The sequence below is a fragment of the Pseudopodoces humilis genome, chromosome 20 (assembly GCF_049639895.1).
Source record: "Pseudopodoces humilis isolate 2021_Gansu_Grassland_sample_001 chromosome 20, ASM4963989v1, whole genome shotgun sequence".
Lineage (NCBI taxonomy): Eukaryota > Metazoa > Chordata > Aves > Passeriformes > Paridae > Pseudopodoces > Pseudopodoces humilis.
Window position 1 is genome coordinate 11,184,159 of NC_142219.1, and position 27,453 is coordinate 11,211,611.

Genomic DNA, 27,453 nt, shown 5'->3' on the forward strand with positions numbered 1-27,453 from the left:
CTAAAGCTGATTCTGCAATTCCACATTTGTTTTTTTACCTTCTAGTTATGTCTGACACAACTATTTTTCCATTTCAGAGGCATTCCATAAGTGGGCCAATCTCAGCTTCAAAACCCCTTGCTACACTGACAGACAAAAGACCAAGCTATGCAGAAATTCCTGTTCAAGGTACTGATTCTAGTTCATTTAAACTTTGTTTTTAGCACTGCTATTGATAGCTTTTAAAAAAATTATTTAGTATCCAAAGCATTATCATGTTACATACTTTTTATTATTCCAATACCTTAATAGAATCATAGATGCTTAATCACGTTTAAATTCTTTTTATTTCTGTTTCATCACATGTGGTGGTGTAACATAAAGATGCTTTTTGGAATTTCCAGCAGAACCACAGTTGCATGCTGATAACTTGGTACTATTCTGATAAGTTTTAGTGTGTGCATAAACTGAAATCACTTGTAAAATCAAGATAAGATAATTTCAGGGACATATCTTGCAGCTGTCCCTGTTATTGGAAAAACCCACCTCTGGGGTTACAGTATTTGTGTGGTTGTGGGGTTTTCAACCCCCTAAAACGAAACAAGGATGATGGTTGGAATTCTATTCCATGTGAATAATAAAATGAACTTAAGTATTGAACCTTTAGGAGCCAGATGAAAAATTGAATGGAATCGAGTGTTGATTTATCTATTTCCCAATATTCCCCTGTTCTGTGAACTTTGTTTTGTCTCTCAAAACACTGTTCACAATGTGCTCTTCCTGTGAGAATGAATGGCTATCATGTGTTGGGTGTAGCTCTCTGATTTATGCCTGCTTTAGGGGCTTTTTGTGTGTAGATGTTTCTCAAGATAATCCCCATATGACTCCAGGCTGAATATTTCCTCTCAATTTGGTATTCCTGAGGTCTGATGTTTTCTAAAGGGTTGGGTTTTTTTTTTTCTGTAGCACTTCATAATAGTCTGTATGTGCCAGATTTCCTTCTTGCTTTTGTTGAATCCATATTGAGACTATTTGTACAATGCAGCTGCAGTTTTAATTTTAGAAACTTTGATATTTTTAGGAATATTGAAATGCCTTTCCAAGAAGATAATACAGGATTCTTTAATTGTTACAGAGTTCAGGGGTAGACATAAGCTTAAACACAAAATGAGTGGTATGTTTTACATAGCTTTTGTGGGTTTTTTTTGAATTAATGAATGCAGGAGCAGGACTGTGTTCCAGACAGAATTCCTGTTTACAGCCATACAGATATATTTTTAATGTATCTCTCCAGCAATGTATGTTTCTTATGTCCCACTTTCAACTAATAAATGGGGTTTCACTTTTCTTAATTCTTGTTTCTGTGAGGTTTTATATTCAAATTACTGTCTTCTAAGTGTTTCTGTGTAGGAATATGTAAACCTTTTGCTTGCAGTTTTTACTTGAAGGAATATTTCATAATAGGAAATAGCTTTGATTTGTTGCTATAGAAAATTAATTTTGTTGTATTTGGTTTTTTTTCACTCATTTGCGTTAGGCAGAATTAATCTTGCAATAAAATAGGCACCTTTTAGGCTCTACTGAATGGAGGAAGAAAGGAAAAAATGTGTTGTTTTATTTAGTAATAAGAATGAGAAAAAAAAAACCCCAAAGCCCAAAAAATGTCAATCCAACAAACCAGGGAGGAAGAAAAACAAATCACCTGAGGGACAAAGCAATCTGAATATTGTGAGGGACATATTGAATATTTTTGGCCATGTGCTGAATGGGAGTTCACTTCTCAGCCTTTTGGTGTAAGGATTTTTTTAATGACCAGGGCAAGTGGATTAGCAAGAGGCTTTAGGGCAAAAGGATAAAGGTGCTCATGGTGTATTCTAAGAGCACTTCATTGGCATTGGGCAATTTTAGGGCTTCTCTATATTCCAGATAAAATCAACTGCCCTCCCTAAAACAGCCAAACTCAGGCACTGATGGGCAGTATTTGTGATTCAGACCTGAATGTCTTACATTTGACTGGAATCTTCAGCAATAATGACCTCTCTCCTTTTTCTTTGTCCAGAACATTTGTTGAGAACATCTTCCACCAGCCGGCCGGCGTCTCTGCCAAGAGTCCCTGCTATGGAAAGTGCCAAATCTATTTCAGGTAATAGCATGGCATTTAGGTGATCAGGAAAATTAGGAACTCTCATTTCAGCCATGTACTTCCAGTCTACTTTGTGACTGACATAACCCACAAATATTCTTCAGTATTGCTGATTGGAGTTGCTGGACATTTAATGTTAACTTTGCATTTAAAAAAAAACAGACTTGCTAAGTGCAAGTTTATGCAGAGTGTTAGTTTACTATCAAACTGTATATGCTGATGTCTCAGTATCAGCAGGGGCTTCTGAAACCAAATCTTTGAGTTATAGCACAGATAGATAGTGTAATACTGTGAAAACAATGCTTTGTATAATCTAGGCAGAATTGATTTTAGCTCAGTATTTTTTTAAAAAACCCTGTATTTGAGGGTGCTTATAAGTTTTGTTTAATTTTTGTTTGTCTTAGGAACCCAAACTTCTTGTGTCTGGTATTTATAAATTAATGTACTTGTCCCCAGGTCATTAGAAAAGAAGTCCCTGATTTATGTAGAGAGTCAAATCTTTGATTTGCACAAACATGAACAATGGTGACTGCTTGAGAATAATGGCAAACCTCATACTTTTAACATACTTTTTAACTGTTCCATGTAGAGAACACGTACAAATTCCAAATTTGGTTTTACAGAGTACAGTGCTCGTACTCTCATTTGAAAGGAAAATAATTTCCTTTGATAAAATGAAGCAATCTCTGTGGAATGTGGCTGACTGGTCTCAGGTCAATGTTTGATATTCTTGTTGATGATATTTAATTAATGTCCAGAGCATCACATACATGCCAATTCTTCATTAAAATTAAATGGAAATAAAACAGCTGTCATCTCTAATCTGATTTGGTTTTCTTTTTCCTTAACTACTTGAAGCTTCACAGTGTAATTATATGGACTAGAGGAAAATAAATGCTTTGATGTTAAAATTCCTTCTCTTTCATTAAATCCTTCAAGTGGAAGTAGTGATATTCCATTAAGATACATCCATCAAACTTTTACTTAAAAATACAGGCTTGATCATAAATGTTTCTAGTGTAGTCTAAATCCTTCATATTTCCAAAGTGGAAAGTATCAAGAATGTTGACACCTACTATTAGATATCAGTTTCTATGCTTGGTTTCTGAACTAATCCTTGTCTGAGAGCAAGTTTGAAAGTTTTTGTTTGCACATGATAAATGCAAGGGCAATTCCCCCCCTTAGTGTCTCGAAGAAGCAGTGAAGAAATCAAACGGGACATCAGTGCACCTGATGGAGCATCCCCAGCATCTCTCATGGCAATGGGTACCACCTCACCACAGCTGTCCCTCTCATCTTCTCCTACAGCATCTGTCACCCCTACAACCAGAAGCAGAATAAGGTAAAAATCCTTTATTGGGGTTAATTCCACAGCTGTCTGTGTGCATTTCTTTAGTATATAATACTGGTGCTGAGACTGCAGACCCTACACAGTAATGATCTTCATTAATCTGTAAGAGCTTCAGAAAGGTTTTTCTGCAGCTCAGTATTTGTTTAAAAAGTTAGACTAAAAGTTAAGCTTTTTAAAGCTTATGAGTTAATACCAGAACTTTGTACTCCACTAGAAAAGCAAGCTAAATCATGTCAGTAAATAATAATGCCACTTCAAAATACCACAAAGCCAAATTCAGGAAGTGAGTTTACTGCACATGGAACAGATCATGCAGTCTGGCTTGGACCCAGGGTGACCATGATAAACCTTAACTTGTGTAATCCCAGTTGAATACAAAAACTAACATGCCCAGGTCTTAATCCCAGACACTGGCAAGACTTTTTAATAACCATGAGTATTGAATGGGCCTGGGTTTTTTTGTCCCACAGAGTCATAGTACAGGTCTGAGCAACAAATGGCCACACAGCCTCCTTTGATTAGTAAGACAAAAGATAAGTCTGTGGTAAATTTAAAACTTTTCCTCTCTGTTGTGTTATCAGTCAGAGGACTTCAAAGTATTTAATCCTCATGTTATCCAAGTGAAGTATGTCCTCAGCTCTGCTTCATAGATTGGGAAATTGCAGACAAAGATTAAATAACTGTCAAGACCATTTCTCACAGAGCTTCCTGACAAAGCTTTTGTACAGAAGTATTAAACCTTTAATGTTCAGACACTTGCTATATGTATTAAATTGTAAGGTATTTACAGCTGTGGATGCTTTTGAAAGTGATTTTCCTAGAATCAGCTGAGAAAGGCCTCAGTGCTGCCCTCCTTTTATTGTGCAGAAATGAAATTGAATTTAATTGTGGGTACTTTATTACCAGCAGTTAATGTGTATTTTAGCACCTAAAGTTAAACTGAGTACTTCCAGAAATAAGTTTTAAGAAAACCCTAAAACACCTGTGTATGAACTTTGAACTGGTAACATTGAGTTGTACTGGTGTCTGCAGACTGGAGCAAATAGTGTGGCATTCCAGGGTGAAACTGTACAGTTAGTTATGAAATCATTACTGTGCTGCCCAACCATTGCTTGCAATGTTTGGTGCTACAAAAGACTTAACAGGCTGTGCAGCAGTGGGTGTGTGGTGATGAGTGTGGCCTTTGGAGCCACTCTGAGTGTTGCTGTAGAGTTCAGTTTGTTACATGATCAGGTTTCTCTGGTTTCCCTTACCTTTTTCTTGAAAGTTACTGTAGGATAATATTATTGGTGTAGTTCACTGGAACAAATACTTGCAGTTTACTGTTCTGTTCTAGTTAAAACTTCATTAGCTCTTTGATTTGGAATACAGTTGACAGTTTGACCTAATATGACATGTAAGATTTGCATGTCAAGCCATTTCTCATTGTATCCATACAACTTAATGCTAATTTATTTTCTTCTGCAGTGTTTTCATAACTGCAAGAACCTGATATAAACCATGTGCTCTTGCTGGAATTTGAGAACAGGCTGTACAGCTCCCTCATGGCTAAACAGTATGTTTAGCGTAAAGAGAGAGGGATATTTTTATTTGAGTTCTATTGTTGCCCCAGATCTCTGTTCTTCAGTTCTCATAGTGTTGCATAACCCTCATTATAGATTGAATATGCAATCCCATTGTTACTTGTTTCAATCACCAAAGGAAAAAACACACCAGTGTAAATTGTTGATATTTGTACTGATTTAAAAACTGAAGTACAGAATTTCTTGAAGCATCATTCTAGCTGTGTGGTGCCTATGAAGTTTAGGTACAGTGACCTATTCAGATAATGTATTTCATATTTTAAATACACAATTATTGACTTCCTTGTTGTGTTAAATCAAGATGAGCAGTTTGTTTGGAATGCTCAGCATCAAAGATAGCAGTTCTTGTTTTGTGTTTACTGTCCTTCTGGGCATAAATTTTCATGGATATTTCAACTGTTATCTCTAAGTAACTTCAAGATTCTGCCCATCCATATGTTGGCCAAGCAAATTGCAATACATGTACTTAAGATTAGTGCCTTAAAACATTTCCTTGTCTGTTGGGCCATGCATTTTATGCACTGGCCAGGAGATGCTGATACATGGAGCAGTCTCTGGTGTTCTGTTTATAGTGCACACACAGGAAGAAATCCACATTCCATGCATGTTTTCTTTTCCCTTGGCAGGAGCTGGAGAATTGCTACCTGTAAATCTGCAGCAGGGAATCCACTGATGATATTATTTATTTCCACATTCTGCCCCTCTTTCCAGTCACCATATGGGCTGTAAAGAACAAAGAGTTGAAGATTTGAGTGTGAATGTGTACAATCCCTATGTCCTTTGGGAAATATTCAGGAAGAGTAATTTAGGGTATCATCTCTGTGAATGTTGTGAAAACTTTGCTTACATCTGATAGACTCTTTAAAAATGGCAGATGGAGAAGTCTTTGCAGTTCACTGATAGCTATCTTATTTTAATTTTCCAAATGGAGATTATTAGAAACAAGAACAACTCCTGGCACGCTTCATGTGTGGTAACTAATATCCATAATGGTGTAGTATTTGCTCTTTTTGTCAAAGACTGTTTATTATAATACCTATAGAAATACTGAATTATGTAACCAGGCCACTAAAGAAGTATTAGCCTCTGTAATATATATATTTTTTAAGCTAAGGATTCATTTATGAAGCCTGGTAAAGAGATGCTTGTAACGTAAGGCTCATGAAAAAACGGCCAACTTAGTTAGGTTGTTCTTTTCTTTCCCAGTCTTTTCTTAAGGAAAAAATTACTTAAGATAGCTTGACAAACTGGAATTGAAATTAATTGACTGCTTTTATTGTGCTAATACATCAAATGGCAGATCAGCCTACATAGATCTCCCCCTTCTTTTTTGAGAACTCCAGGTCTCAGGCAAATGTTCTTTTAATAAAACCATGCTGCTCATATGCAAACTTGTTGTTTCAAGGTGACATTTGTAATCAGCCATGAGATGCAAAAGAGATAGCATCAGTTTATTTTCTTTCTAAATACGAAATAAAGTCACTTGAGTTAGCTTAATGGTTCAGCCTGGAACTTACTATGTTGTGAGTTTAATTTTTCAAACTCTTAGAAAAAAGTATCATTGAGGTGGAAAGACCTAGTAAAAAAAAACTTAAAGGGAAAAGGATGATTTGCTAATGAAAGAATTACTCCTAACTAACTAAAAAGTCTTTTGCTGGTATTCCTGTGTGCTCTGTTTTTCAGTCAGAAGTGCTATATCCTGATACTTTCAGCGTGCCAAGAATTTGTCCTTCTATTTAAGCCTTTATAAATACCTATTTCTGTTGTGTTATAAGCTCTTCTGGCCTTGTTTCTAGGGAAGAGAGGAAAGATCCCTTGTCTGCCCTGGCAAGAGAATATGGAGGCTCCAAGAGGAACGCCCTGCTGAAGTGGTGCCAGAAGAAAACAGAGGGCTACCAGGTACCTGCAGAGCTGCTAATGCCATGTTCAGTGGCTGCCAGGCAGTGGAGCCTGCCTGTGGCACAGGCCAGGCTGCTCCACACCTGACTGCATAGACTGGGTGCCCTGGCATGTCCTGTACCCTCCCCTTGGAACGTGTGCTCCCAGTGCTGCTCCAGCACCAGCAGCTCCTCTGTCACTTTGCTCCACAGCTTTTTCTTAAGGGAGCAGCTGCCCTCCCAAAGAGGCACTTGAAATCAGCCTTTAACAGGTTGTACTTTTGAAACTGGAGCTGAAACTTTATCAACTTAAGGTTTAAATTAATGTTTCCCAAATGCAGCTACAGTACCGTTTCTCAGATTTCAGAGATTTTTTTTTTTTAATAGGTAATTATCGTAGGGTTTTCTTTGGATCCTTGAATGCACTCTATTTAGCCTCTTAGGGACAGTTTGTTTTGTGAAGGTGGCATTGTCTTGCATTTTGAACTTGGCTTTCCACTGTGGTTGCAGACTTTTTTTTTCACTTAGTCCAAATGTTATCAGAAGCCAAAAGAGCTAACAAGATAACTGTCCAGAGTTCTCCTGATTACGTTACTTTTTCAAAAGAATAGTGGCTTCAGCAAACTAAACCAGGATGTTAATAGTCTGACCATGATGTATTTGTTTGGTTAAGTTGTATTGAAAGTGTTTGGAGTTCCCAACACAATCCTCAGTTTAAGAACTTTACTCTTTCCATGACTTGAGCCTCACAATGCAGGAGGAAGTTGAGAGCCGCATAACAGGATGGTCACCCATCCATAGGAAAAGTCCTCCTTCAGCACAATGGACAGGCTGTGATATAAGCCCTCCCCCTCTTCCTGTGGCACGTCTGGTACTCAACTGTGCTATTTCTGAGGATAAGCAGCTTTGTGGAAAGAGCCTTTCTCCTTCCCCACGTTTTAAAAAAGGCAGGATGTTATATTTCTTTATAAATCCTCGAACTAAGTGCAAAAATATTTTCCCATATTGTCTTGAAATGAAAGATGAATTTGACAGCTTCGTTAATCTGGTTAGGAAAAGTGATAGAAATTATTCCAAACTTTTCACTCTGTAGTTGTGTGCACATTCAAGAATATGCTTCTGATTCCACAGATTGCTGCTTCTAATTCCTTGAGTTTTATAAGCGCTGGTTAAAGGATAGGTTTTGAGACTTTCTGTACTTGCTTCTGAACCTGCAGCATGGTACTGGGAAAACACAGAGCATCTGCAGAACCACTGCAATGCCTTCATTGAAACTGTAAGATGGTATCAGGAGGTTATATTAAGTTGTTCTGGAAGAAGAATGGCTTTTGCTTTAGGCACACTCATTTTTCATTTCTTTGTTGTACAGAATTTGATTATTTTCAGCATCCCCTGAAATTCAGTTCTGGTTGAACACAGTGTTGGTGGTGTTCTAATGTTTTAAACATACCCAGCACTGTATTCATTGTGAACAGTGCTTGTACAGATTTCTGGCATCTCAATGTTATCAATAACAGATAAAGATCTTTTTTTATTTTTAATGAATCCCTGCTTCATTTTAATTTTATTTTAAAACTATGTGTATTCAAAACTGACAAACAGGAAACAAGCATCAGGGTAATGAACATCTCCCTTCCTCGTTCAGTCTTGCTGAAGGTACTCAGCTCTTCTTCCTTCCCTGTCATCCAAGCATGGACAGGATACCCTCTTTACCTCCAGCTCTTCCTGGTGTCTCACACTGCCACAGTTCCCTTTTCTCCCCTGCACTTCCTATCAACAGAACTTCTACTTTTCCTCTGTACCACTGTTGTTTTGTTTGCTTTAGCACCTGGCTGAGAGCCAGCTCAAGCTTTCTGAGCTGCAGGTACATGCTGGCTGCCCAGCCCTCCTCTGTCTCTGAGCTGCTGCAGGAGCCTCACACAGCATGAATCCTACATATCCCAACCTTTTCCTCTAGGAAGAGCAGTAGGTCACTTTCTATCCAGTCACCAATTTCTATCCAATATTACCAATTTGGCCAATATTAGCTACAAATATGGCAGGCTAAAGGATAGATACTTGCAAATTGAGTCTGTAACAGGTTCTGAAATTACCTGGAAGATTGTAACCATAATTTGGAAACAAGCAAAAGAAAAGAAAGGATTAGAAGCCTTTTGTTTTAGAATAACTCTTTTCTTAATTTTGTCCTATTCATATTTAACTACCAATCCTTAGGTAAATCACCCATACTTAGTATTTTTCAGGATGTGTTTCCTTCTTCATCCATTGCCAACAGTGATCACTTTTTTTGTCTTTTCTCTCTCTCACCTGGAGGTGATGTCTCACAGCTGTAGGTTTTTATGCATAAATGCATGAAAGGTATTTATAGAAAATTATTTCAGCTCTTGGTGTTTCACAGAAGATGGAACCATGCACGTTGAGTTAAAGCTCCATTTCTAAAAGCAGCATCTTTGCTCCTGGCATTGTTTTGCCTTTCATCTCTGCCATTATATTTTGCACAGGATAGTGGAAAATAGCTAATAAATACTAAGAAATAGTAATCACACAAGTAACCAAATACAAATCTTAATTTCTAAAACTTTTTGACGATGTATAGAGTTATAGGTGAGCTGCCAGTGGTTTAGCCTGTTAAATACCAGGTGTGGTGGAGTTGGTTTATCCTTATCAATGACAGCAGGATAAAATACTAAAGAAGAAAAAAACCCCAAAAAACCCCACATCAAAATCTGTCCTGTTTCAAAGAGAGAAGGTTTTCTTTACTCACAAGATACTTATGGAGAATACAGCACTAGAGAATTGTCTGCTACAACTGGTATGGGTTTTTTGTCTGTTCAAGTGAAATAGAAGAGAAATAACACCTGCTTTCCTATCCCTTCTAGAAAATTGCTTTCAAGCTTTTGACTAAAAGTCTTAAGTACTTATTTCTGCTTTAGAAGCTTGAAACTTTGTGAATGCTAAATAATTCAAATATGATAGTGTGGTGAAGCTCTTAATTTCAGTCCATTATAGTGGAATAAACCCTGTTAAAAAGCCCTGTAAATTACTTCATTGTACACGTTTCTTGATTTATTCAAGCAAATTTGGAGGGGAATAAATGAATAGTCACCTTTAAATGTAGTTGTTAATATTTAACTGTGTTCAGAATGTTTTTTCAAGACCTCAGTAAAAAAATCAGGTTGATACAGCCAATAAAAATAAGAGAAATTACCAGTATAAAAACCTGAATGACTTCATCTCTTACTATATTGTAGCTTTTAATGTGCTGCCTGAGTGTTGTTTGCAGGCAGGATTTCTCCTTGGAGCTCAGGTTTGGAGAATGGTGATCTGCAGAAGGTCAGTGCAGGACTAGCAGAGGCAGGTTCTGTATTAACTTCCACCCAGAGCCTGTTCAGTCTTGACACAATTGCACACACTGAGTTACTGAGCTGCATTGTATTCTGGGCTGCAGAGATCTCTAAGCCATGAGAGAGGAGAGCTGCTCTCAAGATAAGCATTTAGATAAAAGAGAAGCGAATCACCTTTAGTTTTCAGATCAACAGGCACAAAATACTTGAAATTTCATTGTGTGTTAGCTTTGCTCAGGATCTGACACTGCTGCAGAGTACAGAGCCAAGTGCTGCATTTTTCAGAGGAGAGAATCCTCCTGACTCCTCTAAAATATGTGCAGTGTCATAAAACTGTCATAAATTCCAGATATCTTCAAAGCATAAAGTAATCCCATCCAGCTGTTATGGAGCATTTACCCTGACTGGAACACAGCTACTTTCATTTTGTGTGCACAGCTAATAAACGTCCCAAAAAGGATGTGAGCATGCATGTTTCATGTTAAAAGAGGACCAACAAACAGGATACACACATCCTTACCCATTCTTATCTCCACCAGTATTTCAGTTTATTTTCCATTTTTGTCAGCATTCTGAGAGATAATTCATTTCCAGAAGTCTGACACCAAAAAAGCAATTGTCACAAAATAGCAACAAGAATAGACTAATTTATTTGTTAAACTTCCTTTAAGCTTTACACACTTCCTAGGTACAGACACATATAGTGTAGCCCTGTAGTACCTACCCTCTATTTCATGCAATCTTGCTTTCTGGAAATATTTTTCCTTCAAAGACTTAAGTTTTACCTCCTGTACTTATCAAAGCTACGAGTCTTACAAAAAATTGAATCCTGTGCTCAGTGCACCTTGAAATCAAGCAACGCTTTCATTTCTGCTTGAGCAATAAGTGTAGAACAACAAAACTAGAAGTAAAAAATGGTTCAGGTTGCTTTTTAAAAAAACTTATCAACACTAAGCTAGGTTATATTCCATTCAAAGTAGTATATTGATTTTAAAAATGCACAAGAAAAGGACATGACTGTGCTTATATAAGCCTGTGTTCAAATACTGACTCCAGGGTGTGCATTCTGTGCTGTCTGGTTGATTCATCAGAGTAGTCAGGATGCCAAAACACTTCTCTCTTTGGTTTAAGCTGATGCTTTAGCCAAAAGTTGTTGAGTTATGGAAGGACATGCTTCCTTTTTGTGTTTGGATTGGATTCTGATACAAGAGAAATGTCAACTTGTTCAACTTAATTATGACAAAATTTAGAATAAATTATGAAGCTGTCTGTACCTTTAAGTACATTCATGTCTGAAGCTATTACTGGATTTTGTGAGAATGACTGCTTCTTTTATGGGTCTTCTTTGTGCCCAAACTGAAAAATAACATGTGTTTTGTAGAAAAAAACCATTACCAGTCAGTGTTTAAGGGTTTTGATGGTCTATATTTACCATTTACTGCTTTTCCAGAAGCTGGGATTGAAGAGGCAGTAGCTGGGACTGCTGCAAAGTCTATTCCAGAAATACTTTTATGTCTTGTATGTTCTCACCTACAGCCATGGTTTTATTCCATGATTTGGGAGTCAGTGAATCCTGATTCAATGAAGCATGGACAGCAGTTCTGTTGTAGCTTACCTTTGTAATCTTCTATAATGGATACTCTTTTCTTTTGTGGAAGTATCTTTAAAAGCTTTTAAAAGCGTTTTACTACTAATTTTCTGCCATGGGAAGAAGCCTGCCAAAGTCTGTACACTTAAACTTCAACTCTTGTTTTAAGGCTTTAATATATTATAGCACATAATCATATTAATGGTTTTGCTTTCTCAACCCACTTATTTAATTAACTAATACAACAGAGACATTGACACATGGTTTTATTCATGTCCTGACTCTTTTGAAAGCCAAACCAAGTTTGGATGTGGGAATCTCCTCCTTGTGCAGAGCAAGGGGTGGAGAAATAGCTGCTGGACAGGATGGTCCTCAGCTGGAGCTCTGATGTCCACAGTTCAGTGAGATTGAAGCTGGGGATATGTCTAGAAGAGTGGTTAAAATTACTTTGTTCTTAATTTGTAACTGCAAGTTAGAAACCATGTTTTCTGTAGTTGGATTTCTTGATGTTTGTGGGTTTTTTTAGCTGTGGAAGTTTTCTGGGGGGACAAAAAAAAAGTAAGGAGTTACTGGGTTATAATAGTTAACATCTGATTCTTGGCTTGTTTTTTTTTTAAAGTATTTTCACAGACTTTAGAAGACCCTCTATTAATTTAGAATTATTGCAAAAAGCAATAGGAGAAAATTTTAAAATTAGCAGTATGCTGGTTAAAACCACTTTGAAATGGTGAATTTTAGAAAAGCCATAGGTTTGCAGAGGTCTTAGATTGATGTTATGCAGAGCCTGTTAAGCAGTGTAAAAAGTTTCATGGGGAATACTGGTTTTAGTCTTTTTTTCTATATGAGCTCAAAGGAATCCTCATTTTGTGGTGGCTGCTCCTACTCTGGAGTTTCCAGTTCAATAGGGGCTGGAGTCATGCTTGAAATACTTCTTGGTTGTGCATCTACCAGGTTGTTCTATTACCATTTCTTTTTCACTTTATCTTTCTATGTTCTGTCTCCAAAAACTCTTAAAATTTTTAACTTTGTTGTTTATTCCTGGTTGGAATGTATCTTCCACAGATCTTTTTATGACAGTGGTCTGTTGCTTAACTTCTGCTAGAATTACCTTTTTAAAAACCAACTACCCCAAGTACTAAAGGTGGCTTCACTCCCATCCCACCTATTAATCATTAATAGACAAGGGATGATAAATCCACTTCTAGTTAATTTCTCTCCAGAAAAGCTTATTCTTCATTTGACAATTTATCTGGAAATATGTCCTTCAGTTTCTTTAATACTTTGTGGTCTGAAATGTCTTGAAGAATAATTCTAGATTAGATTCCAGCAGAATTCTCTTAATAGAGGCAATTACTTAATAAAGCAGTAACAAAGAAGAAATTATGTCAGAGATTTTAGGCTGATGTTCTGTTTACCATCAGTTCTTTGAGAAATAAGAGCTTAATGCAAGATTGATTTCATTATACTGACCAAGCTTTTTCAAAAAAACCACAAGTAGTTAAAAGCATTTAGGAAATAAAATTTGCTGTATTTAAATGTGCCAGTTATGTGCTCAAAGCCCTACATGAAAAATTAAATTTTCAGTTTAAATTACAATCTGTCCCATTTCTAGTTGTGTTTTTACTGTCTGCCCAATATTATACTTTTAGTCTGAGAGGTAATAATAATTCATAATGCTTAGAGCAGTTGGAAACAAAAACCAGTCCCTTTTAATTGTTTCCTTCCGTTGTATTTAATTCAGCTTCTCTGGATACATTAAAATTCTTGGATGATGGGTTTGTTTTCTGCTTGTTGTCTTAATAATAAAAGCTGGACCCTACAAGATGATTTAGAAAAATAGGGTATTCTGAGTTTGGTTTTGTTTGAGAACCAACCAAACTTGTAGGTGCACTTTAAGTGGCCCTTTCCCCCCCTAATGTGTATATGAAAAATAAAGCATTCTATGGATACTTACTAATAATTAAAGTGAAGTTTTTAGTTTATACAATTGTAATTTTTTAAGGAAGATGACTTCTGCATGTTGTAATTTCTCTGTGGCAATGCCAGTGTACATCTTTCTCCTCCCCTTCCCACATCACTTGGTCATCTCTGGGAAAGAGTGAGAACATTTCATCCAAGAGGTGAAAACCAGGTTTGAGTTTTTCTCCCTCAGTGGATTGTGTAGGAAAGCAAACATGATCATTCACACCTGATTTTTATAACCAGCTTGCCACACACTCCTGTGATGAGAAAAAGCCCCTCTCCCTACGTTTATCCATCTTACTGACACACATGTGAGCCTGAGGCCTTACTGGATACAGGGTAGGAGGAAAGAACTTTCCAAAAAGTGACTTCTCTAAATGGACACATGCAGAAATTTATTGACTTCAACAATCTGACATTTTTCCCTTTTTTTTCCCTTAAAACCTCATACTGTGCATTGCATATATTTCCTTAATTTAAGTAACAGTGAGAAAGTTTTAACCAGGCATTAATTTAAATCCAATTTCCTGTCTCTCTTGAGGAGAAAAGAGAGATTTTTTTTTTTTTTCTCTCCCTTCATTTTTTTCCCTTTTGCTGTTGAATTTTCCCAGCCATGTGGCTGGAGGAAGCAGAGCTGTTCCCACAGCCCGAGGGTCTCCAGCGCCGTTTCCGTGTGCAGCGGGAGCGGCTCTGGCCACGGGCACTGTGAGCCCCAGCACGTACACTGACACCAGAGCCCAGCCTGCACGGGGGCCACTTCACAGCTAAAGAGCTAAAGCTCAGCAGGAAACCAAGATTTCCCTCACATTCTTCTAGAAATTGCCCAGAGTTTTGTTTTTTTCCTCTGTCGGAGGAGATTGTGGTTGTTGTTCATTTGAAGTCTCCAAGTGCCCTGGACTGCAGAACGCTGGCCCTGGGTGGAGTTTTCTGCCTTAGGAATAAGCAGTTTTAGTGTCTTGTCCAAGATAGCTGATGATGATTAAATTGCTGTCAGGTGAAAGGTTGGCTCAGGTGATTGTGATCCTGCACTTCTGTGACTGGAGGTTTTAGTTCCTCCTGTTAAAACTTTGAAAATTAAGCTTCTGCTTGAGTCCAGTTAAGTGAGTTAGCTTTTAAAGCATATTTATATTTCTCCATGAAAGTGTAAAAGTATATGATATATTGTTGTTACTGGTTGTTTCCTAATTAAAGTTTAAACTGACTGCTATCCACTTAGCCTCTCTAACATTGTTTGACTGCCAACAGCCAAATATACAGTCATTTAAAAGGTCACTGAGGCATCTTGTTCATAACTCTTTTGGACTGGGCTGACTCTACAATAATTTATACAGTCTCAGGAGATGCATTTACCAGTGTCACTGAGCTTCCTACGGGAACTAAAAGATCAAGAGTGCAAGACAGCAGTTTTCAATTTCAGTTTCAATCCCAAAGTTTCTCTTCTACTGTCAGCACTAAATCTGCTGGAACATCTTCATTTCCAAATGGAAGGGTTTTTTGTGATCTTGTTCACATCAGTTTCTATGGAGAAATAGCTTGCTTAAAAGAGAAAATACTTTTCCTCATCATTTAGAAATTTTGTCTGGATATGATTGTAGTAGAAGCAGAAGACAGAGTGAACATGAGCAGAAATAGGAGCACATTGTCTGATCAGGGATTTGGGGTACACATCTTTGACTCATTTGCTTTTCTGTTTGGAGTGTACAGTTGCACCAGATCCATTACCTTCTCTAGCACAACATTTTATGGCTTTTAGCACACACTCAGGTACACATTTTGCACTTTTTTTTGAGGTAGGACTTAATATTTATTTGAAATTAATATATTAAAAAACTGACTTTCTTATCACTTTATTATTTTGTTTTTCTCTGTTAGTAGTGCAGTTCTTACCACAGAACTTTGGTATTGGGCTGTCCATTTTCTCAGCCAATTTCTTCAGAGGTATTAAAAAGAAGTATTGATGAATTGGTAGCATGTAACAATTATTATATTACAATTTTAATATTGCTTTTATTTTTTTCCCTTCAAGAATATTGACATCACAAACTTCAGCAGCAGCTGGAATGATGGCCTGGCTTTCTGTGCAGTTCTCCACACTTACCTCCCAGCCCATATTCCCTATCAAGAACTGAACAGCCAAGACAAGGTAAGACATTAAAAATCCCCTTCCCAGGACTGCAGTGCTTTAGTTAACATGAGTTAATAAAGACCAATGAACTAATTTGAGTTCTAAAAGCCCCAGTGTTACTAGGAGCTCCAAATCATCTCTGTGAATTCTGGTCTGCCACAGTTCCTACCTGCTGGTTAGCCCAGGATGTACAATTAATGATAATAGATCCTAAAAACAAAAGATTATTTCATTAATGCATCAAGTGATTTTTTCTTTATTTATGCTTTTTAGAGAATAAATAATCTCTTCATTAGTATTTTATAACTCAGCTGTTCTCACTGACAATTATATTCACCATTATTTTCTGAACAGGCAATTAATAATAAAATAATAAAATAATAATTTTTTTCTAAATTTTTGGATTATGTTAAAACATTCTTTCCTATGGCTCTTTTGAATTTCTGTAGACAAATTATAGACTCCATTTGAAGCAAAAGTGGTAGTATCATTATGAACATTCTTATGACCATTTTGTTATGTTTGAAACAGTATTTCCTTGTTTTCTAACATGTTTTCATATCTCATGCAGAGAAGAAATTTCACTTTGGCTTTTCAGGCAGCTGAAAGTGTTGGCATCAAATCTACTCTGGTAAGATTTAAATGCATATTGAATGAATTATGACCCATTTCTAAAAATCAAAATTATTCTGTTTTGTAGTCTCAAAAGATTTGGATGTTTATACTTAAAAATAGCAGCAGATGAGCTCAGCTAGATGTTACTGCACTAAATAATGACTGAAATACAGACCACTTAAGCTTTGAAAGGAAGGTCCACCAACACGTATCTCCCAATATGAAAATAAATATTAATAACAGCAGTGAATTTGTTTGAGAATAAGATTTTCAAGAATCCATTAAATCTGTCCTGTCTCTGACCTACTTCTAAATTATTTGTGATTGTTTTGAACTCTGAGCTACAAATCAAGCAATGTAATTTGTTCAATTTTCTCAGTGTAGTGTGAAAGTTGAGATTTGCCTCTTAAGTTTACGCTTTTAATTTGTCATCATTGCAAATAGTTGTAAGGTTTTTTAGTGATTGTTTTAAAGTTGTCTTACACAAATTTTAGAGTAAAAGAATTAGTTTTCACTAGTAGAGTGTTCACTAGGACAGGATTATTTCTGAAGGTGTGGAATTGGGAGTATCCCAAACCCTTGTGAGTGATCCCACAATCTCAGCTGGAGTGGCCATTATCAGAAATGAGATTTAAGTGATACTTTTGCAACCTAAATTCTAACAAAGCTGCCATAGTTAGCAACTAACAGTACAACAGAGTTTTTAAAAATAACACTTTCCTTGATCCTTATCAGTGCTTTTACCCCCCCAGCATTGTGTTTGCTGACAATGGCAGTGTAACTCCTGGGCTTTCATACTTTGACTTTGGCACTGATTTGAGATGTGGAAGTTTCTTACCAAGTGCTGATGTAAGAATGAGATTGTGGAAAATAACTGCAGAAATTCTTGTATAACTCAGCCCTAGTTCAAATGGTTGCTGTCTGCCCTTCCTTTTTGTGATGTACTTGATTATAGATATTCTAAACAGGCAAATTGAATGGAATTCAGTCTGAGTGCAAATTGTATCCATCTGAAGAATTCAGTATATATTTACATACCTACATGCGCACTGTGTGTGATGTGTAGGTTTGTGGATTTTTTTTCTCATCCGTATTACATGACTAAGGGGTTAATAAAGGTGTGAAAACTGCTGTATGCAAACAGGAGTGGAATGCAAGTAGAAGTTATTCATTCTCTGAAGAAGGTGTTCAGCTAAAAGAACTCATAATTTCTCTTTTGAGTTCTGGAGATTCCTGCATCAAACTGAGCCTTACAGTAAACAGAAATTACTAGGAACTACATCACACTAATTTGCTTTGTACATGTGCTGGAAAGGGTAGATGGGAGTAAATTATTTATTGATGCTTAACCTGATGGGAATTTTGAACTTTAATTAATATTTGGGCCTTGATTCCATGGCTCACAGTTCCTGGGTAGGTTGTGTTGATTTGCAAGGCTGGTGCAGGGTTATGTGAACACTAAAGTCTGACTATTGTACCAGCTGTGCTCAGTGGGGGACAGCTTGAGCATGCACAGCATCAGGCATTTCAATCTTAAGTCAACAAAAGAACTATCTACAGATATGCTATTCATTACATTTTGTGAGTAATACCAAGATATATGGAAGAAAACAGAGCTTTCCTCATCAGTACTTTAAATTGTGGAAACTTGACAGATTTACCATTCCCAGGAATGTGTGCAAACACTGCCACATTGCTCTCAGGGTTTTCATTCCTGATTTTGACCAATCTGTTTTCTGTGACAGGACATCAATGAAATGGTGCGAACTGAGCGTCCAGACTGGCAGAATGTCATGCTGTATGTTACAGCAATTTACAAATACTTTGAAACCTGAACCCTAATCATTCGTCAGATCCATGGGATACAACCAACATGAGCTACCAGATGGAAATCTTACTGAAATGCTAATCCCCATTTCACTGAAAACTGGCAACATTTGAGTCCCTTCCAACTTCAGTGACACTAGCATGGATTGCCTCAGATCGCTTCAGCTACTAAGCATGGAAACAACTGTTTAAAAGCAAGAACTTGTTGCCACAGTGCTTGGAATAACCCAAGTTATTAAGCTATTCAGATTAATTATGTAGCCTAAAGAGCCTGAACTACTTCTGTGCTGCCTTTCCAGTCAGACTTCCTGAAACTTTCTTTGCTGGGAGAAATAAGATGAATGCTTCCTCTGGCATATAGGAGACTGAATGTACAGATAAAGCTTTGAGAAGGAAAAGGATAACATGGCATCATATTACTGAACTTTCTGTAGCATCCTGATTCCACAGACTCTGAATATTCTACCCACAGCATATGGCAGCCCAAAACAGTAGAGTTCTTAATGGTAACTTAGTTACTGCCTTTATAGCTATTTTCCATCCTTTAAAATGTGCACAATATTCTAGGAAAACAAGCTTTGAATCCATAATGACAAATTGAGGGGAAAAGTGCTCTTGATACCTCAGAAAATCTGGCACAGAAGAAGTCTTCATTCTAAAGCTTCATTATAAGCCTACCTCTGTCACAATGATGTGGCTTTCATCTTTATCTTATGGATTGTAAAGACTAGCACATGCAGCTCCTGGCTTTCAGGGTACACTACACTTCAAGGAATCTGTGTAAAGTCCCTGTGCTTCCACTCTAACAGAAATGAATCAATAATCACCCCTTGTCTGGCTTGTTCTTTGCTCTCTTCCTCCTTTGCCTGTGCAGCGCACGCAGCCACCCCGGGCTTTCCTCTACAGCAATACGAGCACACGTCATGGATATCTGTGGTAGAAGTTTGGAACTGGGATAGCATTTCCTTTGCAGAGAAGATATTCTCAACAAGATGTAATAATGAAGTAGTTTGTCTCAAAATCCAGCTTTGCCATGTTTTCTGTGTGTTTTTCATTGGTCTTGCACATCCTCATCTGAGTGACAGAATGTGGAGGAATGGTGAGATGTTCTCTGGGAAGGACTGTGGAGGAACTGATGTAATGTGTGTACACCCAGTAGTCTCAAATATTGCATGGAAATGACTCACTGTCACAAGGAAGGAATTGAGAAACTTTAGTCTGCTCAACTTCTTTTTTTCTGAAAATGTACCTGAATTCATTTAGCAGCTCTTGGGCAAAAGAGTTTAAGTGCCTTAGCGATCATTGAGTTGATACGTCCTGGCACTTCAGGGCCTGGTGTGGAATGTTGATGGCTCCCAGCGGTTTCATGGCTCCATTTGTCATGAGCTGTTTGTTGTAATTTTGTTTGTCAAATCGAGGGGAGACTTCACTCTGTCATTGCTTCTGCCTCTTGCTTTTCTGAACACTTACCAGCAGTTCAGCCACGGAACATCTCATTAATATTAAGCAGAAGCTGACTTGAGCAGTGAGTTCTGTAACAGCTGCTATTTATAAGCACAGGCTCTTTCAGCAGTAACCCCATTGTAAAGAAAATAAATCTGTTCTATGGTGCTCTTCCGACTGTTAAGGACAGTTTGAATGTCATAGATGTTAACCCAGTGAATGCAACTGTGCTTGGCATCTGTGAAACTTCTTCATGGTATAAAAGCACAGATTTAACTCAGAAGTATTGCCAAATCCAAAACCCCATCATCTGAAGAACGTAGCCCACGTGAAGAGTAATAACTCAGCATGTCTCTAGCATTGTATAAGAATACACATTTACACTGATATGTGCCTGTGAGAATTATGGAACTTTGCAAAACACCTGCTTAACCTCTGCTGAGGGCCTTTGGAGAAGTTTTCAGAGCAGCAGTGTCTCAAACATTCTTACAGCTCTTTAGAAGTAGATACCCTCAGATTAATTGGTGCATTTGAAGAGCCAACGTAATCTAAAAACAATTGTTGCAGGAGAGGTTTCAAGTGAAAGATCTTCATTAATAGATTTTAATAAAAGTCTGAAATGTATTTTCCTCTCCTCTATATTTCTTCTAATTTTTTTTTACTTCATTAGTTTTAATAAGAATAGTCTTAGTGCACATTACTTAGACACATTACTGCTGTCTTGCTTTCTGTCCTCCTATTGTTAAATTCCAGATTTTGCCAATCGGTGTTTAAGAAACCCTTCTGTTTATCCTCTGAACAGATATCTATGTCTTTTTCATTGCCTTAGAGTTAAAAAAAAATATTTTTCTAATGGAAATGATAGCATTTCTTGATCTAAAGTCACTCATGACCTGTTTTGGTGAGGTAATTCAGACTTTGAACTGATTTTTTTTTTTTTTTCTGTCCAATGGTCATCTTGATTTACCTGGAATGTTGTCAGAATCCTTAAATGCAATAACCCTGAGAGTGTAACCATTTGTCAAAGGAGAAATCATATTTGCCAGATCCATTCTGTTAAAAATACGAGCTGCTGGTGTCCAGAAGGGAAGAGAGACAAAAGCTAGCAGTAATTATAGAAGGGATCTTGTTATGACCTTCATAGCTCTGTAAACTTCTTCTTGGTGTGACCTGATAAAACTCTGTGAATCCAGCCCAGGAACCCTGGGCTTTGTGAAGAGGTTTTTGTGTCCTGATGTGTCTGAGCCTTTACATGTGAGGTGCTGCACAGCTGCCAGGTGGAAGGAATGAAGCAGTGGAAGATCTAAAGCAAACACAATGCCCTGCTGCACTCTATAATGTGTTTTTTTCTGAAGGTTCAAACCACATTCAACTGTTCAAGAGGAAAAATAGCAGTAGCCCTTCTGGATGTGGAATAAATATACTGTTGTGTTTGGTTTCTGTTCATATTTAATCCTGAAACAGCCTTTTTTTTTTTTATGTGAAGTGCAAGTTGATGCTGATTTACTTTCCTTTTAATCCAGAAGATATTTCTGAATGTACTGAATCTATTGTCATCCATTTAAATTTTACTATGTGCCTTGCAAATGCCTGTGCTGTAGAATATCAGGGTTACTCATGGCCAGCTTTAGGGTGGGCAACAAAATGGAGCTGTGGGATATCCTGATGCAGGTACAGCTGTGCTATCCTCTGGATCCTGTGGATGGAAACACTTCCATAGGTGTTACACTTCATTTGGTTTCCAGTTGGTTTTGTTTAATCCAGTTTGATTTGGCTGTTTATTTAAATGGAAACACTAATTTAGTATCTCCAGTGTGAATCTCTGGCCCTCACAAAAAAACATCTTATTCCCATGCCTCTGAAAAACTGAGTGAAATTTTCCCTTTTAAATTTGTGTTTGTGGATAGTTCATCCAGAATATAGTATATAATTACTATCTATTCTGATTTAAAGGTAGATTTTTGTGTCTCTTATATATAATATGTTATTCAAGTTACATGTAGTGTTTCTGATAATTTTTTGTCTCCAATTTTATGAAATATTTCCACTGTTGTGTTTTTCTGTCAAGTTCATCATCGTGTCTTAGACAGGCCCTTAATTTGCCAGAGCTAAATGAACTCTGCTTTAATTTATTGGTGTAAATTCCTTTTAAGGTCCCTGACAGCAGTGATGCTCTGGTTTTAGGTGCATGAGGAGAAATAAATTGGACCCCTCCTGTAATGGTGCAGTACAGTGGTTTAAGCTGCTGAGGATCTGCCTTGTGAATTGTGTAGCTGTGACATTGGAGTCTCTTTTCTGTTACTGATCTCAGTGTTAAGTTTTTAGCTATTTCTTTGGTTTCAACACTCCAGACATTTGGGTTCTTCTGCATCACCAGAAGATTATTTTCACTCAATTCTATTTCTGTACAGATTTGGCCCAGGGCACAATTTTTATTCCAGCCTAGTTTTAACCAAGACTATTTGGGAAACTGGAGATTTGGAGAACTTGTGGGTGTTTTTCTTCCTGCCTGTGCCTGGTCTGGGGACACTGCCTGGAGTTCAGGTGGTGTGTGATGGTTCCTTCCCAAGGCTGAAGTGATGCAGTGACACCTTTAAACCGTGTTCCTGTGACTCCTGTGGCGACATTGCTTCTGGTTTGCCTCTTGCAGTTAACACAGCCCCAAGCAGGAGCTCCTAAGGGGCAAAACTCTTCTGGGAGGGAACCCATTTATACACCTTCATGCTAATTTTTGCCTCTTGTGAGTTATGCTGAGGTGGTCTAGAAGGAGGACCTTAAAATAGTCATGTCCATGTATGGACTGAGTTAACTGTACAGTTTGTTTGTGATCCTTCCCTTGACTTGGTAAATATTTATTTCTGTTTGATTTTTATGTTCTGCACAGCTCTATTTCTGCAATTCCTTTCTTTTAGCTACCATTAGTGTATCCCTTTCTTTAAGCTAATATTAACCAGTTTGAGAAATTACTTGCTAAGAAGAGCTATTAAAGTGTCTTCATCCATGAGTTCTGGACATGCCATTGTGCTTTCCCAAGTTAGTGTGTGTTGACTGGCAAAACACAGACATCTCTTAATACATTTAATTGTCCCTATTTAGCAAGATATCTTTAATAGTGTTTCTGCATTCACAGGAGACTGGCTGGATGGGTTTTAAATTACTGTGTGGCTTGCTGTGTCCCTCCTTCATCTGAGGTTCTTCTGTTGTGTTCCCTGATTTCAGAATCAGTCTTGTAGAATACTCTATAATTATCTAACCCAAGATGTTAAGCATCTGGAATATGTAGCAAGTATGCTGTGGATAATTAATGTTAAATAACTTAAAAGGTCGAGGTATGTACAGTTCTGATTTCTGTTAATTAATACAAGTCTTTTTTCCTTTTGCTACACTTGCCAGTTGTTTGGATGCAACACCCTTGAACTCAGTTTGACAAAGCCATTGTCCTATCTCCTTGAGCTGATTCATTCTGGGGTATTAGAATTATTTCCTCCCAGTGAAACTTTAGTAAAACCTATGAATACCAGATGACTTCCTTCCAACTGACATTAGATTTTGCTTGGAATATTCCTTACCCAAAGGCCACTGTCTGCCTCAGAGTTGCACAGAAAGTTCCCATCAATCCCAGCAGAGCTTGGGGATGCAGAGCAGTAGGATAAAGTTCTGGCAGAAAATTACAGCAGCCTGATACAATTAAGCTGGTTTCATTTTAATCCCCTATTTTCAGGGGGTTTCAGTTTAGGTAAAATCATTCACTGAAATTTGGAATGTGGCCTGTTAGTTCTCCACTGGGAAGTATGCTTCTGTTTAATAATATTTTTATGAGATTGTATTTATGGAAATGGAAAGGAAAATGTCATAAAGCTAGTTTTGTTGCACTTTTCTAAGGCTTTTGTATTTTGCATAGTTCTAGAATATGAGGAAGTTGCTTGGGGAAGTCAAGGCTTGGAACCTGCTCTGCCCCAGCATAGCAATGTATAATGTGCATTTTCACCCTAGTGATCCATGTTTTATTTTAATTGCATGTAACTGGTGTATTTATGTGCTAGTGAGGGAGCCCAGCAGACATTTCCTGCTGCACAGGAGCCATTGGCAGTCCCAGTTCCACAGCTCATGAACTGACCTGTTCTGACTGTGGGCTGCACTTGCAATAATGGAATAATCCATTTTTGATTATGAACTCTTTTAACAAGTGGGGAGCAAGGGGCTCTTTTTTCTTTTTTTTTTTTTTGAGTTTTTGGTTTGTTTTTTTATTTTTGTTTTTTATTTTTGTTTTGGGTTTTTTTTTTGTTTTGTTCCATTGTTGCAATGTCTCTGGAAGCTTTTAATGGTTTCCAATTATTGCATATGTTCAGTTAGGATGATTACTTGGGAATCAGTTCAGCTAGGAGAACACAAATACATGTAACACGCTCAAGTAATTAATCCTTGTAACTTACAACATTTCAGTTTGATAAAAGTAAGATAAAACTCTTGGTTTTATGTGTATTGTAAGGTTAATTTTTCTGTCTATAAGTAGCACTTTTATATGTATCTGAAGGGTTTTTTTGAACAGAAATGTGTTTTTTCTGTATATTATCTAATGGGAAGAAAGTATAACACTACTAAACAAGGCATAGACTAGTTTGCCTCCAGACTGTAAGTTCACTTTAGGTCAGTAATGATCAAGAGTTGTTCAGTGTATCTGAAATAAATCACATGTAATACTGGACAGCTCCTGATCAAACCCAGAAGGGCATTAATTGGTACCCTCCCCTCTTGGACGAGGGTGCTCCCAGTTCAGGTGTGAGGCAGAGCTGACAGAAGTGTGATGAGTTTTGGACTTGCTGAAAGAACAGAATTTTATTGATGCCTCAGTGTGCATCCAGCACTATACTGGATAAAGATTAACCTTGTTTGAGATGACACTGCAGCCAGTAATGGGATCTCCTAAGTAGCTCATTTTAAGCTCACTTTCCATGTGAGGCCTTTAAAGATGATGTAAAACCTGGTGATTCTAAAAGCTCTTCTCGTCCTTCCACCTTCTCTGATTTGTATTGGTTTTACTCTTCCTTGAAACACAGCTGCTGTATGTCAGTCTGTGTATGGGTTTAGAAATTCTTCTAGACAAGTGCAAGTACTTTGCTTTATTCCAGAACCCTTTTGAATGGTTTACACACACCTTACACAGAGAGAGGCTTTGCATAAATGTACAGACGTACCCACATGCACACGTGTAAAAGTGTGTGCACAGGTGTGTTCTCCTGCAGGTTCTGAGTGACATGGAAAGTGTTTCAACAAGTGCTTGTGTCTTGAATACTTAGGCTGGTCTATTAGTGTATATATTTAAATGGCAAGGAGGGAAAAGAAATTGTTTGCTTCTGGTTAGAGCTGAGAAATACAGCTTTGAGGAAAATTTGAATGAATGTTCCAATTGTATTTCACCCTGTTTCTGGTTTGAAAGGCACAAGTTGGGAATGATTGGAGCTAGAAAAGTCAGCAAGCCTGTGTTAAGCTAAACCTTTTGGAGGACCCAATATGCTTTCAGTTTGCAAGGACCACTAAAGACCTGGGCATTTACTTTCTCCATAATGTATTCTGTATGAGTATTTAGTATGTACGCCTTCAATTTGCCAATGTTGCCATGTCTTCTTCTTAATTATTCATGAAATAAAGGTTGCAAATAGCAGAACCTGTGTTTGTTTTCTTGCACCATAACCTCAGGATTTTTTTGGAAGTCGTATCTCTCTTGGGATAGCAGCAGCCTCTACAGGATCTGCCCCCAAAGGGTTTTAAATGATAACACAGTGAATACCCCAGATAAGAGGGAAGTGTTTAAGGCATCTGCTCAGCCTGTATTGTTCTAGAAAAGGAAATTGCAGAGAATTGGGCAACTTCTGTAATACGTTACAGGAATAAAATTATTTAAATGTTAATTAGCCCAACCCAAGTAAGGCAATTGTGTGCTCACTCCCTCTCTGTCTCTAAAGGAGTTGGGCTGGAGAGAGGTTGGGGACTTAATCTCTAGGACAGTTCAAACTATTTAAAGCAGAAGCCTAAACATAAATTTCCAGGTGAAAATCAAGCTTAGAACACTTTAAACCTGGTAACCTGGTTTGGTCTAAATGATCCTGGATGGTAACTGTTTTCAAATGCTGATTTGGAGCTTTAATTTCAAGTGCTCTGGAATAAATTGGATCCAGAGGTTTGGACTGAGCTCCAAATTATTGTAAATATTGTTTTGAAAGGCACTGGCTAATATAGGTGTTTTAATTCTACCCCTTTTTTTTCTCTTTTTTTTTTTTTAATTTTTTTTTAGATTTTGTGTGGTGTTTTCTGGCTGTTCAGCAATCCGGGAAAGTCTTTGTGTCAGTAACGTTATTCTGCTATAAAGTGTCTTGTTCCTCTTTTTTCAGGTGAAATATTCTCTCTGAGAACTCCTTGCAGCCCTTCCTGCAGTGTCTGGAGCTGCTGGAGGTGTGTGGTTTAAGAACATGCCTGATTTAAGAAAACATTTGAGTATATCCACTGAAGTAACACTCCCTCACCAGAGTATTTTCATGCCTTCCAAGCTGTCACTAAAAATTTTTGTTTAAAATGTGAAACCAGCTCCATAAGCGTGTCTAAGTAGAATATAATAAAATTGGTTCATTAATTTTTAAGATCTTACTGTAACAAAAAGCTGCAGCTATATGGAATAGTAAAATAAATGCCTCAGAAGCAACAGCAATATAATATTCCATTGTATTAAATTACAAAAGCTGATATTGGAGTCGTGTTTTTTCTGCAGTTAAATTCTGTGGAGGAACTAAGTTAGCAATACAGAACCTGTGCTGAAATTGTGCTGAGGGGTTTCACAATTGCTTTGATTGTCAGAAGAGACTTGGATTAAATCGTGTCTGTCACAGAGAGAGTTCTACCAAGGGCAGAGATCAGACAGGCTCACAAAGATGTGCATTATTGCCACACAGAATTATTTTAGAGGAGACCCTTAGCATTGAAAGTTAACTCCTTTAACTTCTTAACTGGGAAGCTCTTCACAGCCAGCAGCTACTGGTAGAACTTAAAAAAAGAACAAAAAAGGAGCTGAGTTCTGTGCCCCTCTCAGCTCCCTGTGTTGTTTTTTCAGCACTATCTCTCCTTGAGCCCAGCATTTCATGTTCAGATGTTCTCATAACTCAAACTGGTTTTCTTTTTCATCCTCAGGATTTAAGGTTGAGTGAATTCTCCTTTGCATTTGCTCAGAAAGTTGAGATGGCACTGAGGAAGCTCCAGTACCTTTTCCATGAATTCCTGCTTGGTCCTGCAGCCCAACACCTTGAATAGGCAAATTGGCTAATTAGTGTCTCTGTTCCTGGCAGCTCTAGATTAGAAGAGCATTTATGTCTAATTAAATATTTTTATTAGTTTCATTTCTATTACAAGAGTTGATTTGAAACTTCCCCCATGCAAGTCTTTGTTCAGAAAAAAAAAAAAAGTCTAATTTTAAAGCAGATGAGGGACTGTTGCCACCAATTCTAATCCAGGTTAAGGTTTTTATTAGCCTTTGTCTTCTATTTTCTCTGTGTCACCATTGTTTAACCCTTTTTGTAGAACTGAATTCCTGTATATGAAATGCCCTATTTGAAAAATACAATGTCGAC

At 37.5% G+C, this 27,453-nt stretch overlaps 1 protein-coding gene across 2 annotated transcripts in view; it reads left to right on the forward strand.

Moving 5' to 3' along the window:
* The window catches only part of SPECC1L (sperm antigen with calponin homology and coiled-coil domains 1 like), a 73,810-nt gene extending 48,308 nt beyond the window's left edge, over positions 1-25,502 (forward strand). For both annotated transcript variants that reach the window (XM_088064903.1, XM_014253873.2), the window contains exons 10-16: positions 78-168; positions 2,039-2,122; positions 3,308-3,464; positions 6,853-6,955; positions 15,854-15,970; positions 16,524-16,583; positions 18,313-25,502. In XM_088064903.1, the coding sequence (XP_087921029.1) occupies positions 78-168; positions 2,039-2,122; positions 3,308-3,464; positions 6,853-6,955; positions 15,854-15,970; positions 16,524-16,583; positions 18,313-18,402 (702 nt within the window). In that variant the 3' untranslated portion in view covers positions 18,403-25,502. The remainder of the gene's footprint in view (positions 1-77; positions 169-2,038; positions 2,123-3,307; positions 3,465-6,852; positions 6,956-15,853; positions 15,971-16,523; positions 16,584-18,312) is intronic.
* Positions 25,503-27,453: the final 1,951 nt, after the last annotated feature.